Source organism: Schistocerca americana, chromosome 7, assembly GCF_021461395.2.
Source record: "Schistocerca americana isolate TAMUIC-IGC-003095 chromosome 7, iqSchAmer2.1, whole genome shotgun sequence".
Taxonomy (NCBI): Eukaryota; Metazoa; Arthropoda; class Insecta; order Orthoptera; family Acrididae; genus Schistocerca; species Schistocerca americana.
In genome coordinates, this window is record NC_060125.1 from 487,364,965 (window position 1) to 487,383,824 (window position 18,860).

General features: G+C 44.8%; 1 protein-coding gene across 1 annotated transcript in view; it reads right to left on the minus strand.

Annotated features, from left to right (window-relative positions):
- Window positions 1-475: 475 nt before the first annotated feature.
- The window catches only part of LOC124623033 (A disintegrin and metalloproteinase with thrombospondin motifs 7-like), a 449,137-nt gene continuing 430,752 nt past the window's right edge, over window positions 476-18,860 (minus strand). Inside the window, exon 19 of the mRNA XM_047148825.1 lies at window positions 476-709. Coding sequence (XP_047004781.1) covers window positions 476-709 — 234 coding nt within the window. The remainder of the gene's footprint in view (window positions 710-18,860) is intronic.

An 18,860-nucleotide genomic window follows, 5' to 3' on the forward strand; every position in this document is an offset into this window, starting at 1 on the left:
TGTTTTGCACGTCCCCAGAACACCCTTTACGTACCCTCCATTGGTAGTGCTGCAACCTGTCGTCTGTGAGTGGTTATTGCACGTTGACGTTGTACATAGGCGGTGGTCACATTAATGTTTCTGGCCATGTAATTGCTTACCGATGGATTAAGTTGAAACTGATGTCGAGTGAGACACTTGTTACTAATTGCGCCAAATAGAGATGTCAAATCCAAACACAGAAAAAATAGGTTATCACAACTTATGTATGTATTTTCATCACCAGAAAGAACTAATACAATCGGAAATGGCAGGTACAAACGCATGAAAAAAATAAAAGGTATTACAAATCATGTACTGCCAATACTTGATTACTACGGATCCAGAAGGTAGGTAAATTGCGTACTTGCGCAGAGTGTCCAGATAATGCACTCTCGGCAAGTGAGTTTGGTTTCGCTGTGAGTGAGGGACAGTACTCGCTGTGCAGCGCCTGACGCTAGTCGGCGGCGGCGGTGGCGGACTCCTCCTCGGGCGGCGGCTGCTGCTGCAGCCTCTGGTTCTCCTCGAGCACGCGGCGCGTCTCCAGGGCGGCGTCCTGCCCCGTGAGCACCCTGGCGCGTGCCGTGTCCAGCACGCCGGCCCCCACGCGGTCGCCCATCTCGCGCTCCGCCTCGTCTGACAGCTCACCGCCCCCTCCGCCTCCACCGCCTCCAGCATGCACCATCGGCACCTGCGGCACGTACCAGGACATTGCACTTCGCTGCTTCGTTTTGTTTCGAAATATGTACGCTAGTCCGAAAGTACACCGACGGATAAAAAATCGCAACACTAAAAAATTATTAATGTAGAGTAATGAAATTTTGGCAACCATTCCTCTCAGAGCATTAACACAAGGTTGGCGCCGATGGCGACACCTACAACGTGCTGACACGAGGAAAGTTTCCAACCGATTTCTCATATACAAACAGCAGTTGACCGGCGTTTCCTGGTGAAACGTTGTTGTGATGCCTCGTGTGTGGACGAGAAATGCCTACCATCACGTTTCCGACTTTGATAAAGGTCGGATTGTAGCCTATCGCGATTGCGGTTTATCGTATCGCAACATTGCTGCTCGCGTTGGTCGAGATGCAATGACTGTCAGCAGAATATGGAATCGGTAGCTTCAGGAGGGTAATACGGAACGCCGTGCTGGATCCCAACGCCCTCGTATCACTAGCAGTCGAGATGACAGGCATCTTATCCGCATGGCTGTGACGGATCGTGCAGCCACGTCTCGATCCCTTAGTCAACACATGGGGACGTTTGCAAGACAACAATCATCTGCACGAACAGTTCGACGACGTTTGTAACAGCATGGACTATCAGCTCGGAGACAGTGGCTGTGGTTACCCTTGACGCTGCAGCACAGACAGGAGTGCCTCCGATGGTGTACTCAACGACGAACCTGGGTGCTCGAATGGCAAAACGTCATTTTTTCGGATGAATCTAGGTTCTGTTTACAGCATCATGATGGTCACATCCGTGTTTGGCGACATCGTGGTGAACGCACATTGGAAGCGTGTATTCGTCATCTCCATACTGGCGTATCACCCAGCGTGATGGTATGGGGTGCCATTGGTTACACGTCTCGGTCATCTCTTGTTCGCATTGACGGTACTTTGAACAGTGGACGTTACATCTCAGATGTGTTACGACCCGTGACTCTACCCTTCATTCTTCTTCTTCTTCTTCTTCTTCAGTAGCTCTACAGCCCTTGGTGAGCCTTGGCTTCTTCAACAATCTTCCTCCACACTTCTCGGTTATTTGCTGCTCTTTTCCACCCCCGGACTCCCATATTGCTGATATCCATTATTACCTCATCGATCCATCTTCTTCCAGGTCTCCCTTTTCGCCTAACTGAATGGATCATACCTTTCATCATTTTCTTTGGCATTCTATCCTCTGCCATTCTCTCCAAGTGTCCTAGCCATCGTATTCGCTGTGATTTAACAAATTTTACTATGTCCCTGCCTTGTATTAACTCCTGTAATTCAGCATTGTAGCGTATTCTCCAGCCTTCTTCCTCCCTTATTGGCCCATAGATTTTGCGTAGTATTTTCCGCTCAACGCTTCTTAGAGCATTTTTATCGTGTTCTGTCAATGTCCATACCTCTGAGCCGTATGTGATAACTGGGCGGACTAGGGAATTATATATTAGCAATTTAGTTTTTCTTGTAACAAGGCTACTTTTGAAAAGCTGCATATTTGCAAAGTAAGCTCTGTTTCCTGCTTGTATTCTTTCCCTTATAGCCTTTCCAATACTGTTATCATTTGTTATTAGGGCTCCCAAATAGTTAAAAGAGGACACTCCATTGAAGCATTTCCCATTGATGTTTAGGTTTTTAGGGGTTCTTCTGGCCTCAGATTGTGACATTACCATATATTTTGTTTTGTTTACATTTACTATGAGGCCAATTTTTAAGGCTTCTGTTTCCATTGCCCGGTATGTTTCTAGGAGTGTATTGGTATTTCTTCCTACTATAGCAATGTCATCAGCGTATGCACATATCTGGCTAGTTTTCATAAATATGGTGCCTCTTTTGTTGATTTTATTTACTGCACTATGCAGGGCAATGTTGAATAGGACAGTGGAGAGGCTATCCCCTTGCTTCACACCTTTATTAAAGTCAAAGCTCTCACTTGTTCTGCTAAGGACCTTTACTTTTGCTCTTGTCTCTGTCATTGTCATTCTGATTAGTCTTATTAATTTAGCACATTGCGACATTACAGCCTTTATCACTGCGATTTTTAATATGTAAAAGTTTTTTTTCTGTATTCGCGTCAGTATGCGCGAACTTCTAACATATACCAATGAATGTTGTAACCAGATATCTTTGCCGCGCTCCTGAAAAGCGCAGAATATCACGATAGCTATAAACTGTTATACGCTGCTATCGATCAGTAAAAAAAAACCGATGCACCTATGTTTCAAAATAACAATTGCCAGTTTTTACTTCTGCAGGGAGCCGCGTCGCTGTCTAGCTCTTCTGTGAATGTGTTGCGAGTCGGATGCAAAAGTATTGTGCTCCATACTGATATAATCATTTTATTGTAAAGTTAAGAGTTTAAGTGATTAAAAATATATGTAGCCACAAACAAGCGAGAATGTATATGGTGAAAAATTCGCTCCACCGCCACAATGGGTGGCCATGTTAATGTAAGTTTCCGTTTCATATTATAATACTTGAAGCCTTGAAGTTTATTTAATTTCAAAGAAAATCTCTCAACCTTATTTTCATTAATTATACTTGTGATAATCTTTCCTGTTTAAAAGATTTATGCAGCTTATGATCCAGCGTGTGTTCTGTCGGAACAGGAGGCTGTCGTGACGACATCGTTATAGTATTTATTCCAAGTTCTTTCAGTTCCGTTTATATGTTCGTACAAATCCAATTAGTTGGTCCCTTAGGTTTCTTTCATGTAACTTCTGTCTGTTTTCTCCGCGCGATCTTCCTCCTAAAAAAAAAAAAAAAAAATTTCTGTTCATTTTTTAGTAATTTTCGATATCGCGAATGAGAAAAGACAGCTGCCTCCTGCTCCGAACGGAACACCACGACTTTTCTAACGTCGGAGAGTACCGCACGAATTTTCTGCTAAAAGGTAATAGGATTTCTTAAAGCTGGATCAATTACACATGTTGCTGCTGTTCTCCGACAAATCTGGTGTGATTAATAGTAATTTATTCTGTCACGACAAAAAGAACCAATTTTATTTTTACCAAAGCAACAAAGCTTTCAATGAAATTACTAAAAAAATCATACCAGAACATATACCAACTTCTTTCAGTACTCTGTATAGTTCTTGCCGAATTATGCTGTCAAAGGCTTGTTTGAAATCGATGAATAAGAAATGCAGATCTATATCATATTCATAGAACTTTTCCATCATTTGCCTTATCACAAATATTTGATCAGTTGTTCCTCTGCCCGGTCGAAAGCCACACTGATATTCCCCTAGTATGCCTTATGCACACTTCCGTATCCTTTCGTTTAATATACTTGTGAAGATCTTATAAGCTGTACTTAGGAGTGTTACACCTCTATAGTTTTCACATGCTGTTCTGTCCCCTTTCTTATAAATGGGGACTATTATTCCAATTTTCCAATTATCTGGCATAGTTTCTGTTTCCCATATATCTGATATTAATGTGTGCAGTTCCTTTATTACAGCCTCACCACCAGTTTTTATTAATTCAGCAATTATGCTGTCTTCCCCAGGAGCTCGATTGTTTTTTGACTTGTGCACAGCCTGGGAGACCTCTTGTAGTGTTGGTTTTCTTGCCTCATTGGTTTCATTGTCTACTTCCAGCTCCACTCTTCCCTCCTGTGCAGCTGTCTCTTCATCTTCTAGGCTGGTGCTTAGTGTATCTTTGAAATATTCTGCCCATCTTCCCACTATCTGTTCTTCCTCCCTTATCATTTTCCCATCTTTACTGGAACAGGCCATTGTTTTTGGTTGGAATCTATTCTTCATTTTGCCTATGGCATGATAGAACTTTCTTATTTCACTCTGTTCCTTTAGTTCTTCTAGTTCTTGAAATTTCTTCTTATTCCACTCTCTTTTCTTTCTCTTGCACAGTCTGTTAGCTCTTCTCCTTAATTCTCTATATTGTTCCACATTATTTCTGGTTTCTCTCTGTAGCATTTTGTTCTTGCCCTGTTCTTTTCCTCTATTGCTGACCTGCAATCTTCATCAAACCACTCCTGGGTTCTTCTGTTCCTTCTTATGCCTATTATTTCCTCTGCAGCATCCTTAATGGCTTTTTCAAACCTGTTCCACCTTCCATCTACTCCTTCTGTGGTCTCTTCATTGCTCAACTTTCTGCTTAGTGTTGCTTGGTATTTTTTTACTTCATCGGGGATGTTCAGTTTGTCTGTATTCCATTTCATCATCTTTCCCATTCTGTTGCCATTTGTTAGTGACAGTTTCTCTCTCAAGACTGATTTTATCAGAAAGTGGTCTGAATCACAGTTTGGTCCTCTGCAGCTCCGTACATCCGTAACTGACGTGGAGTGGCGTGCAATCACTAAAATATGATCAATCTGATTGACTACTCCATTGGCTGCAGACTTCCAAGTTCCCAGATGGATCCTTTTATGTGGAAAGCAGGTACTTTTAATAATCATATTATTCCTTGCTGCGAATTGGCATAATAAGTCTCCATTCTCATTGTTTTCTTCATGTAGTGAATATTTTCCAGGAACTCCATACAGATGTTCATTCCTCCCTATTTTTGCATTAAAATCTCCTATTACTAGCATCAGGTCATATTTAGGTACTGCACCGTATACTTTTTCCAAGTCTTCGTAGAAATGTTCTTTAATTATATCCTCTTTTTCCTCTGTTGGTGCATGTGCATTAACTATTGATATATTCCTAAATTTACCTTTTAGTCTGAGTCTGCACATCCTTTCATTTATGGGTTCAAATTCTAGAAGGCTTTTCCTAACTTCCCTAGTTATTATAAACCCTGTTCCAAGTTGGCCTGTTCTTTCTTCTGGTCCACTATATACCAACGAGTACTCAGGTTTATCTATCTGCCCATTCCCCTGCCATCTTATTTCCTGTAGCCCTACAATATCATATTTGAATTTTAAAATTTCATTAGCTATTTCTTTCATCTTTCCAGGCTGAAGCATTGTCCTCACATTCCATGATGCTACTGTTAGATCCTTTATCCGTTTCCTTTGCCGGGGTCGTGATACATGCTTTCCATCCAGTTTCCGAGGCTTCTGTTGAATTTCCGTAATATTCTTTTTTTTTACAGTATGGGGTTATTAGCCCCATGCCCAACCCCCAAACTGGAGGACCAGGATTTGTATGAGGTTTACTCCTCTAGGGAAGCTGGCTTCACTACGCCTCTAGAGCCCCCCCTGCCCTATGTTGTGGGACACACTTTGTCTGGCTCCTCTGTCGGGACCAGTCCAGCTTGGGAGACCCTGCCAGTAGCTATGCTACCGCCGGCATAGCTCTCGACTTCACCGAAGCACGCAAACCCTCCCGCCCGGCACTGAAGGTGCCTACTATAAGGCGGTGTCCCCTGAGAGGGCTACCCTTCATTCGATCCCTGCGAAACCCTACATTTCAGTTGGATAATGCACGACCGCATGTTGTAGATCCTATACGGGCCTTTCTGGATACAGAAAATGTTCGACTGCTGCCCTGGCCAGCACAACTCTCCAGATCTCTCACCAATTGAAAACGTCAGGTCAATGGTGGCCGAGCAACTGGCTCGTCACAATACGCCAGCCACTACTCTTGATGAAATGTGGTATTGTGTTGAAGCTGCATGGGCAGTAGTGTATTTAAGCGATTAACACTGCAAGAACACAGGATAATGAAGCGCGAGATAAGCTACTGCAAACGTGAAATGCTGGAACATTAACAACTTGTGTAACCGCAAGAGTGATGAATGAGGCATGCAAACGTTCATGCCGGATGTCAGTTTGTGGGATGGAGTTTCATGCCTGTCGCACTTGGTCCACCAGTACAGGGACGGTTAATGCTGTTTGTGGGTGACTCTGTAGTTGGCGTCGGATGATGTCCAGTACGTGGTCGATTGGAGACAGATATGATGATCGAGCAGGACAAGGAAACATGTTAGCACTCTGTAGAGCATGTTGGGTTGAAACGGCGATGTGTACGAGGGGCGTATGAAAAGTCCGTGCGAAGTCCGAGAAATGGCACCACCGGCGCGTATCGAGGTCATGTTTAGGTAGTAGCATCTTTGAAAAGAACGCACACCAAGTTTCAGCCATATTGGTCTATTTCTTTGTGTTTGGCATTCGTGCGAATCAAGCAAGTCGAGTGATCGTCAAAAAATGGACGAAAAAGAATTTCGTGTGGTCATTAAACATTACTTTTTGAAAGGCAAAACGCCTCAGGAGACTAAAGAGAAGCTTGATAAACATTACGGTGACTCTGCACCTTCGATTAGAACAGTTTACAAGTGGTTTCAAAATTTTCGGAGTGGCCATATGGACACAAGTGATGCTGAACGTTCTGGTCGCCATGTGGAAGTTACGACTTCAGAAATCATTGATAAAACCCGGATCAGGTGATGGATGACAGAAGAGTTAAGGTGCGTGAGATTGCTAGTGCTGTGGGCATCTCGAATGAATGGGTAAATAATATTTTGCATAAACATTTGGACATGAGAAATATATCCGCAAGACGAGTTCCGCGATTTCTCACGCTTAACCAAAAGCGGAATCGTGAGAAGTGTTGCAAGGATGGTTTGCAGCTGTTCAGGAAGAATCCGCAGGACTTTAAGCATCGTTTCGTCACTGTGGATGAAACATGGATACATTATTATACTCCTGGGACCGAACAACAATCTAAACAATGGGTTACCAAGGGAGAATCTGCACCAAAAAGGCGAAGACCATTCCTTCGGGCGGAAAGGTCATGGCGACTGTCTTTTGGGATTCTCAAGGGATAATCCTCATCGACTATCTGCAAAAGGGGAAAACTATTACAGGTGCATGTTATTTATCGTTATTGGACCGTCTGAAAACCGAGCTGCAAGAAAAACGCCGGCGACTGGACCGCAAAAAAGTCCTTTTCCGTCACGACAATGCACCAGCACACACCTCAGCAGATGTGGTCGCAAAATTAATGGAAATAGGATTCCAACTCGTTTCACATTCCCCGTATTCTCCAGACTCGGCTCCCTCGGACTACTGTTTGTCCCCCAATTTGAAGAAATGGCTGATGGGACAAAGATTTTATTCAAATGAGGAAGTGATTTCAGCTACTAATAGCTACTTTGCACACTTGGACAATTCCTATTACTCGGAAGGGATCAACAAATTAGAACAGCGTTGGACGAAGTGTATAAGTCTAAAAGGAGACTATGTCGAAAAATAAAATTTTTTACCCCAAACAAGAAAGTAGTTTTTATCTTTGCGCCGACTTTTCAAATGCCCCTCATAGGTGAGGGTTATCCTGTTGGAAACCACCTGCTGGGATGCTGTTCATGAATGGAAGCACAATATATCAAATCAGCAGATTCACGTATAAATTTTCAGTCAGTTTGTATGGGATAACCATGGGAGCGTTCGTGCTGTCATACAAAATCGCGCCCCAGACCATAGCTCCTGGTGTATGTGCAGTGTGTCTAGCACCCAGACAGGTCGGGTGTAGGTCCTCAACACATGGCCATCATGGGCACTGAGGCAGAACCAGCTTTCATCAGAAAACACAACAAACATCCATCCTGTCCTCCAATGAGATCTCGCTTGACATCACTGGAGTAACAAATGGTGGTGGTTTGGGATGAGTGGAATGAACGCTATAGGGCGTCTGGCTCAGAGCTCTCCTTGAAGTAACCTACTTGTAACAGTTCGTTGTGTCACTGTGGTGCGAACAGATGCTCAGATTGCTGCTGCAGACGCAGTACGATGCAGCAGAGCCATACGCCGAACATGATTGTCTTCTCTCTCGGCAGTACCAGGTGAACGTACGGAGGCCAGTCTTCTAGCGACCGTACATTCTCCTGATCACCGCTGCCAGCAATCATGTACAGTGGCTACATTCCTGCCAAGTCATTCTGCAATATCGCATTAGGAACATTCATTTCCTCGTACTCCTATTACACGGCCTCGTCCAAATTCAGTGAGGTGTTGCTAATGGCGTCTTTGTCGCCTTAAGGCATTCTTGAGTAACATCGACTCTCCACGTCCAGTCTCAAATGGTAACTAACGCTCACGACCGTTACAGATAGTAGTTAAAGCAAACCTGACCCTCATTCCTCATAGTAATGCTACCAGCGCCAGTCTTATGCGACTGGCACGACATCTGAATAGACATCATCTATGTAGAAATACGCATGCCACCTTTCGTTTATGTCACACAACTCATTTTTTGGTGTTGCGATAAAAAAATAAATACTATTTGTGGGTAAGCACATCAACTGAAAGCGGATGAACCGATTCAGCTAATTTGAAAAAGGTGTTCGTAATAGTCCGAATATGGTTTTTAGGGAAACAATAGGGACCGATGGCCTTTGTAGTCTGGTCCCTTCAACTCCCATAAACCAACCAAACCAGGGAAACAAAAGTTGGCAAGCTGCCCAGCAAATTGAAAAATTTCGGAAAACCTGAAAGTGCTTATTTCTTTTCTGTGGGATTTTTATATAAACTCAGGACCATGAATCACGATTTGAACGATGGATATTTTGTTTTGTTTGTTATGGTCCTGGAAAAGTTTTCAGGGAAAAAAAGTTCTGGACATTTACAATGGAAAGTCGGAAAATTCGGGCAAACTGCAAAAATTATAATTTTTGTGCGTACTCTCCATCACAGCTAATTACAGGAACGACTGTTTTGTTGATTTTTTTTCTTTTATGTTCCCGGAATGGAGATAACTCAGTTGCATGTTTTTAACTGAAAAGCAAATCTGAAAGATCTGGAGTAAAATCTGGCAAAGCGCATTGCAACTAAAATCAAATAATACTACATTCGTTTTAACATTTGTATTGTTTCGTGATCTGTCCAACAAATGTTGTAATATTTTTTCCAATTTCAATTTATTTCACTATTACGCAAATGTCGTTTGACAAGTAATTTTTTCTTTATATATTTACAAGTACCATTAAATATTTGTAATACTGCAGGCACGTATTTTGTATGTGTCTATGTGTGTAGTGAAGTTTTATGTTTGCGTTGGATGACGATGATGGTGATGATGATGACAATGATGAGAGAAGGGAGAGGGTGAAACCTGCTGCTGGCACATAGCAAAGTCCTCCCGAATAGCACCAAGACGGCCGCCAAGCTTAACGCCCCCAATCTACGGTCAGATAACCCTCAACAACATCACATCCTCTCACTTCACGAGACACTGCGGAGACGTTTGGTATTTAAACCATGCCATTGATACAGAGTCTGGTTATCAGGAACTTCACGCCACCAACTCTTCTCGCGTTGCCGGCCAAATAACGGCAGTAAAATTTTTTTCCACCATCAGGATTACAACAAACTTACCCCTACTTGCCACCGCCACTTGTGGCCTAATAAAAAAAAAAGAACTGCAGCTTTTCAGGTCCTGGCGTTTATCCATGCCTATACCGAAACAACTAATCTGTTACTAAAGGGCTAAAAGTGGGTAGGAAAGGAAGAAAGTGGAGGAAGAGAACACACAGGGGATTGATGAAAGTGAAAGGCTTATGCAGTGGCTTTCTTTAAGTACCAGAATTCCGGGAGTCGCTCATACCTTTAGATGCTGGAACATTTTCTTGAAATTTTTATGGACATTCCGTTTGTTGTTCATTCAGAGCATCATGTCTCCGAAATAAATATTAGCATCTAATGGCTTGGACGTTCTAGCTGGAAAGCGGTTCATAAAATATGCTCCATAGACATTTGAAAAGAAAGGGTTGTATCAGGGTTTCAAACAAATGCACAGTGTCGCTCATTAAGGTATGTCCAGTATCCCAGTTTTGATTTCTCGTTGGGGCCAAAAAGGTAGCAGATCCTATGGCCACATGTATTCACAGCATTAGCTTTCGTTGTGGGGTAATGAATCACATCCGGGAATAAAAGCGTCTGGAAACCAATGTGTCTGTCGGATAAGAAAAATCACGATATGCGGCGTGAGCCTCTAACGATGAGACGATGGACCACATGAGTACTGGCGGGCGTCTGTGTCATCCATATCACAGTAAACAGATAAGGGTGTGTCAGCGAGGCAGATGTGGTGCAAACGAAACTGGTTGACCCGTGTGCCATTGACAGTGATATAACAGGTGGACCGTACAATGATGTCTAGGAAGTCTGCATGCACCACTTTCCCTATGGCCTCGGGAAACATGTGTTCAATGGGAATGGAAGGCCGACACATTTGAAATGCGTCGTGTACAGTTTGTCCAGAGTATTTGTGGAAGTTGGATGGAGTGGAGGATATAACTTAATTCCAGAAATAAATACTCAAAGTGATAGAAGGGGGCTAGAATGTCGGATAATATGATTAGGGTTGACGTGGAGACTGGTGCATATTCATGTAAAAGTAGTCTGGCGAGGGTCATTGGGTAATAGCACCTGCCTTTCAGTTGGGAGCTAACAAAAAGTGCTGTATCTCTGTGTGGCATGTGGAATAAGCCAACCCCACTACACTCCCGTGGGAGGGCAAGGGAGGCACATAGAACTTTTAATAACATTCCTGTACAGACAAAGGATCCTGCCATTAACACATGACAGGCGAGGTAATCGAGACAAGGAACACTTGCGCCACATGAGGGATGCGAGAGGTGTGGTAGACATTCACATATCATGCACGCTGTGCCATGCTGAGGGATCTAAGCTGGTGATCAATGAGGTTAGCCCTGATCGTTTAGAGGAGACATCTGCTCTTTGTTGCCGCCAAACAATAAAGATCATTCCTATATTCAATGCCTAAACAGCGGACTGTGGTTGGCAGAACCTGCGATTTGCAAAAGTTAAGAGAACTGCCCAATGCTGTACCATATGTCACCAACCATGTCAGAGCAGCACGCACATAATTTTTAGTGCATAGGTAGAGGACGAGATTGTCAGCATAGACTGTACAACAGAAGTGGTGTCCATGCAATGATAGGTCCACCAGACGTTGGTGAAGCCCCTGGAGTAGGGGTTATAACACTAAAACATGCACTATTGTGGAAAGCAGGCAGCCCTATTAGATGGAGCACTCGACTGCTAGAGGTGGAGTGAAGCATCCGTTATAGAGTATTCTTGAAGCCGCGCCCCTCAAGAGGGGCATTACCACTGTTACTATCTAAGACAGAAAACCCTTTTGCTGTAGGACCATCTTCATAAAGGAGTGATCGACACAGTCGAATTCCTGACTGAAGTCAAGTGATGCCAATGCGCCAGGCAGATATCGTGACCTGGCAAGTGCGATCATATCCCTGTAACAGCAAAGTGCAATATGAATATTGTTGTCACCACACAGGGGAGTCTGATCAAAGGATTTGACATATCACGCTGCCTTCTTCAGTCATGATGCCAACAAAAAAGTGAAAATTTGAAAGTTCGTGGCGGATTAAAACTGTGAGCCAGACCGAAACTCCAACTCGGGACCTTTTCCTTTCGCGGGCAAGTGCTCTACCAACTGAGCTACCCAAGCACGACGGGGCGCACACTCCGTTGCAGAGTGAAAAGGCCATTCTGGAAGTGAAAATTTTCATGTCGCTGTTGAGTAGAGTCATGGGCCAGCGATTACATATCTATGATTGCCTATACAGTTAAGGGACTGGGAAAATGACCCCATCAAGGAAGGTAGCTGAGATTGCTGTTGTTGGGGACATCAGTTCACGACAGATGGATGTCCAAGTAGGTACCAACAGGTAACTGAAACACTTGTAAAATCTGAGGAGGAGGCCATGGGTCCAGTGCATTAATTGGTGGCTTCCACTTTGATAGTGCCTAGGACTACATCTGTGGTCACGTCAGCCTAAAATTCTTGAACCATGTCCTCTGGCACGGTGTTTACAGTGATGGAGCCTGGTAGGGCGCTAAAAGCATAAGGCATTTTTATGATTCTTAGCTCATAGAAATGGCATGTGGGAGTTGAAAGCAATTGATGGCGAGCCCATCCCTTAGTAAATCTTGCTGGACAGGCCCACAGCTGTTTAGGGCAGACAGGGCAGTCCCTCATCCAGACAGGACTCCAACAGAACAATGCCGCACTACCTGCATGGCGCCAGCAGAAGACTGGGCTGGGGCGATGGCCTAAAGGAATGCATCTACACAGTGAATTCATAAATGGGGAACTGTGTGCGGAGCCATGTGTAATAAAAATTCACAAGTTTTCGTGTTCGACAATAGTGCAAATAGGCCAGCGAACCACTTCCCTTGCCACCGTGGTTGTATAAGAAAAATCTGGCGTCTGAGAAACGTTTAGAGATAAAATCTTTATAACAATTCATAGCTTGGACTAACAAGCTCCAAGGCACAGGCGATTTAGATAAAGACCTTTGAGATTGTATCTCTTTACTTATTGCCATGGGAAGAGACACGATTTTGGAAAAAAATCATCCCTTCCTCCACTGCGAAAACTTAAAAAGCTAGTAATTGGCGTTTTTTTTTCAGAAACCCAGGTTTCTTAATTCTTGCCCTGGTTCGACATGAGTTTGTGATGTCATGTGGGAGGGGAGATTTAGCGACATTAGAGCTCTGTGATTGGCTCAAGCCGGTGTGAAGGCGGTGTAGTTCGTGCATTTTGCGGGAAAACGAAATTTTTTTCTGGAGAGGTGCGAAGCTCTCGGGTGCAGGACTTTGGTCTGGGAAGCACTTCTGGTAGAAGCTCTGGCATGGGTGGTTGGTACTTGGGACCTGTTCTGAGATTGACTTCACTTTCGGGTAGTTTAGACTGGGGAGCCTGTGGTGAAGTTCTTGCTGTACCGATAGTGTGACTTCAAACGTCTCGAACTACTCGTTTTTCGTTTACCAAAAATGGTTCAAATGGCTCTGAGCACTATGGGACTTAACTTCTAAGGTCATCAGTTACCTAGGACTTAGAGCTACTTAAACCTAACTAACCTAAGGACATCACACACATCCATGCCCGAGGCAGGATTCGAACCTGCGACCGTAGCGGTCGCGCGGCTCCAGACTGTAGCGCCTAGAGCCGCTCAGCCAACCCGGCCGGCTCGTTTACCAGTCTTGACGTTTGGTATCCTTGTGCGCTCTGTCGTATAAGTGAGCCGAATTGGTCCTTGGTACGACACACTGAAATCTACCGTGATTTCAGGGATCTGGTGGAGAGTAAATTGCGATCCGTCTGCCTGATCGCCAGACTGTGAGATTTTTGCATTTCTTTTGTGGCCGCGATCGATTCACAGGTGCCGCCTCCATGCCTCACCTCCGCCGCACACATCTCGCCAGCTGCAAGTTACATCGCTGCATGAAGTAAACAGGGTAACATTCTGCCGATCCGGTATTGTTAGGGCGTACAGATCTCAATCGCCACTTGCTCTCGGCTGCACCTATGTAGAGAAACTTCAATAGATTTGATCAGTCAAAGTCTGCTAAGCGTCAGATGAAATCAGCTTGCGTTATCCACACTTTTAGGGTCAGAGTACTTGTCTCACTGTTCACCTAGTTAAACTGTCTCTCCCACCCAGGATCCACCCATTGTAGTCTTAAAGCACCACTTAGTTATTTATGATATTCAATCAATAACTTGTTTAGCATAATTTATGTCTGTTTTGGGAAAGTAAATGTTGTTAGTGCACTAAATGTTGCTTACATTCTCAATCATTTAAATAGTCCCACCTGGGTTGCCTTTCGAAGTGACCCATGATTTAGTACGATGCACTGTCACCTGATGGAGAAGAGAGAACGCCGTCAAAGTGCAGTCACATGGGACTGCGTAATATAAGTCTATGGTGCTCACATGCCAAGCGTTGGCGTCATTATCATATCCCACCAATGACCTGCATAGAGCTACTTTCGTACAGGATAGCCACCAGAATAGTGTACATGTGTAGGTGGAGTGATGTCGACAACAGAGATCCCAAGCATCCTCAACAATCCATCATCAGTTATGGGCAGTGAGGAGGTCAATGTTTAATTTCCAGAGGCCACGACTGTGGCACACCTGTTGGTAGGCAGGGGCGACATCGCAGATGTAGGCCTCATAGTCAGAGAAAGCCAAAGGCCAAAGTCTGGCGTATCAAATGTCACCAGTAAAGGAATATCTGAAACAGATACAATCAAGGTGACTGGATGAGTGCACCGTATAGTGTGAAACCCGCACAGGTACCATGAACCTTCATCCATGTGATACCAAGATGAAGTCGGTTGATGATGATAGAGAGGGTCACACACGAGGAATGTCATGGAGTTGATCAGTAGGCCCTTGTGTGGAGTTGAAGTTCTCACCAATGACCAGATTATCCAAGGGAAACTCAAAAAGCGGTGTTACCCGACCAGCAAAAACGGTGTGTCGTTCACGATGTCGACTGGAGCCAGACGGTGCACATACATTTAGGATGCAGACGCTGAACAGCGTGAGGGCCATGCATCTAGCATTAGGCAGGTACACTACATCATCAGTGGGAAGCCCTGTGCGGAGGAGGATGGCCGATCCACTACCATTGTCAGAGGCATGGGAGATGTGGGCCGTGTAGCCAGTGGGAGTGCAGAAATCAGTGACGATCACATCTTGGAGGAGAGCAGAGTCGGTACCAGCAGTGTAAATGATATCTCTGAAGACTGCCAGTTTATGTGGAGCCAGAATGGTGGCAAGATTCATTGTCATGATGCTCCCCTATTAGTACAAAGAGTCCTGTTGAGATATCTGGCTGACATACAACACCTGGTGCAGCCACTCTGACTGCAATCACTGGGCTTAAGCTGGGTTGGGCCCCACTGTGGGGCACTCCCCTATGGTTGGACCAGCATCCCAATCTGCTCTGTCATTGACATTGTCAGCCCTGGAGATCAAAACCAGTGACAGGCGAATGTCGCGCTCATCGAGGGCTAGGAGTGGTAGGAGTGGTGACACTGCCACAGTGGGATCCGGGGACCGCAGTCCATGGGATCCGCCATTATCGGTAAGGATCACAGATGGAACATCGGGAGCAGCCACAGTCGTCAGGGTGCTCAAAGGGAGATAACTATCTGGTATCTGGTCCACTATTCATGCCATAGTAAGGAGTGTCATCGGAGGGTGTTCCGCTTCACTTCTTCCATTTTCAGGGCGACTGCTACTTTCGAAGGTGCTGTTCCATGTCAGAATGTGCCCTCATCATCAAACATCGTGCCTGTCTGAAGGAAAGCAGAGATAGGGATCACACTCGGTTCGATGTCCATCGTGGCGGTCTGGCCGTTCATCGAGCTCTGGAGAGTTGTTGGTTTCGTTGTCATCAGAAGAGATCGTGCCAATGAGGTTTCGTGCACACTGTCTTTGCTGAGGCGGAGTGCTGGCAGGAGAACAGGCACATCCTTAAGTGACGCGTATGGGTTACAGGTAGACGAGTTGTAGATGTCTGATAAAGAAGTGGCCGCATCACCGGTAGGGATCTGGAGCAAACGGCGATGGAAACAAATTCAGTTTTGAAAAAACCGCAAGGTATTCCTCCTCAAGTTGAATATCCATGGTCACAATAGATATAATGATCACTCAAAAATAAGTTTTCCTCTCATTTTTATTTTGTTTACACATTTTCCATAGCTTTTCGCAAATTCTCAAAACGATCACAAACCAATTTATCGGAATTTGGACAGGGCAACGCCTCTCGGGTCAGCTAGTACGTAATAGAGTTCTGTCCTAATTTCTCGCGTCACGTTTTTTGCTGTCTGTGAACCTTGATCACGACGCTGGTTCTCCCTGACGGGATGAAAAACGCCCTGGTACAAACAACGTTCAACAAAAAGATAACGAAGAAACCTGCTTAATGGCGTGCAGATCCACCGTTGGAACGAATCGCTGCAGCAATTCTTCTTCGATTTGAAATAGTACTGTGGAACATGTCCTGTGTTCGAACATTACGAATTACCCCGAATTAAACGACTTATTGAAAAGTAGCCAACACGGATTCAGAAAATATCGTTCTTTTGGAACACAACTAGTTCTTTATTCTCACGAAGTAATGAGTGCTTTCAACAGGAGATGTCAAATCGATTCCATATTTCTTGATTCAAATTGCTTGCCTATGGAGTATCGTCTCAGTTGTGCGATTGGATTCATGATTTTCTGTCAGAAAGATAACAGTCCGCAGCAATCGATGGTAAGTCATCGAGTAAAACAGAAATAATATCTGGCCTGTTACCAGCCATCTGCTATTTCTGATCTATACATACGATTTAGGAGACAATCTGAGCTGTCCACTTACATCGTTTGCAGATACCATCTTGTAAAGACGTCAGGTGATCAAAACAAATTGCAAAATGGTTTAGACAAGATATGTGTTTGGTGCGAAAAGTGGCAATTGACTCTAAATGAGGCAAGGCGTGATGTCATTGTGGTGTCACCGCCAGACACCACACTTGCTAGGTGGTAGCCTTTAAATCGGCCGCGGTCCGGTAGTATACGTCGGACCCGCGTGTCGCCATTATCAGTGTTTGCAGACCGAGCGCCGCCACACGGCAGGTCTAGAGAGACTTCCCAGCATTCGCCGCAGTTGTACAACCGACTTTGCTAGCGATGGTTCACTGACAAAATACGCTCTCATTTGCCGAGACAATAGTTTCGCATAGCCTTCAGCTACGCCATTTGCTACGACCTAGCAAGGCGCCATTATCAGTTACTGTTGATATCGTGAATCTTGTACCGTCCAGACCGACGTTCACCATTAATGGATTAAAGTTAAGTATTCCACCAGCTACGTCCTTTTTTCTAAATTCTAATTTCCTTGTCCTGTTCCAGACCTCAAGCCAGCATGTGTGAGAAAAACGCGTGCCTTTCGGCCTCCTTCTAGTAACACGGTGTTGGCTCTCCTGTCAACCAAAACATTGGCGACAAGGCAATGCCGCCTTCTTCTCTATTGTCCTGATTTACTTGTGTAATGACTTCGCCACAATCTCCAGATGTACTGTCCGAATTTTATCGCTTACAGAATCAGCAGACGCAGGCCTTACTGGATGCCCTTGGACAGCTCATCCAGGGTCAACGGGCAATGCAAAACGATGCGGCAGCCGCCGCTCCACCGCTAACGCAGCCACAACACGCTGTTACACCAACTTTTCGACCTTTTGACGCTGCACTGGAAAGCTGGACGGAGTGGTCACGCCAATTTGGATTCCATCTCACCACCTACAGAATTCAAGGTAACGAGCGGCAGCCATTTTTGTTGTCTTCGGTCGGCGTCCAAACGTACCGTGTGATAGTCAAATTATTTCCCCGATGCGACGTAGCAACTCTGTCCTACGACGAAATTTTGTCTGCATTAGATGCATATTTCAAAGAATCAGTCAGTGTAGTTGCAAAAAGGTATACCTTCTTTCGTAGAAAATGTACGGCAGGTCAGACTAATCAGGAGTGGGTTCCAACCTTGCAAGGCCTTACTAGGGATTGTGCTTTTGAGTGTCAATGTGGACTCCCTTATTCAGATACTATGGTAAGTGATGCAACTGCACAGAACGTTCCTGATGTTTGTATAAGGGAACAGATTTTGAAACTAATTAATCCCTCCCTTCAACAAGTGATGGACGTATTGGATTGGCAGGACACACTTGACTTTGCTCAGGAATCATTTGAAACTTCACCAGCCGTGTGTCAGGTTAACCAGCCCGTCGGGCGAGCTGCACGGAGCAGTAAACAGCCCTCACGCCTGGCCACGCCGATGCCGCCAGGCTCTCAGCCACGTGTGCCGAGCAGGCAAGCAAATGCAGTGCTAAAATCATGCCCGCGGTGTGCTACTAGACATTCGCGTGAGAATTGCCCATCACGCCAGGCTATTTGCTTTTTCTGTAATAAAAAAGGACATGTTCAGAGTGTTTGCCAGAAAAAGCTCAGATCGGACACTCGCAACCATTCCAGGCCCTTTGCTTCACGCCGAATTCGAACCAAGGATACTCAGGCTCGTGAAACTTCGCCCGTGGAAATTCATGTAGTTCATTCCACTCCGCCCAGTGCTACTCTCTCTAACAGTGACTGTGTTCGTCCCACAAATAGTGTGCGTCGACATCGCTGGAAATCCCGTCAAGTCGCAAGTGATTATGTACCAGTGTCAGTTCATGTTGCACGAGACAGTCGCTCTTGTCATCAGCAGGACAATAAACTTTTTGTCGACTTGGACATTAACGGCAAAGTGATACCATTCCAGCTCGATACCGGAGCTGCAGTTTCACTGATCAATCAAGACACGTACAAACAGCTGGGCACACCTCTGTTGCGTGCTGCAAATGTTAAGTTAA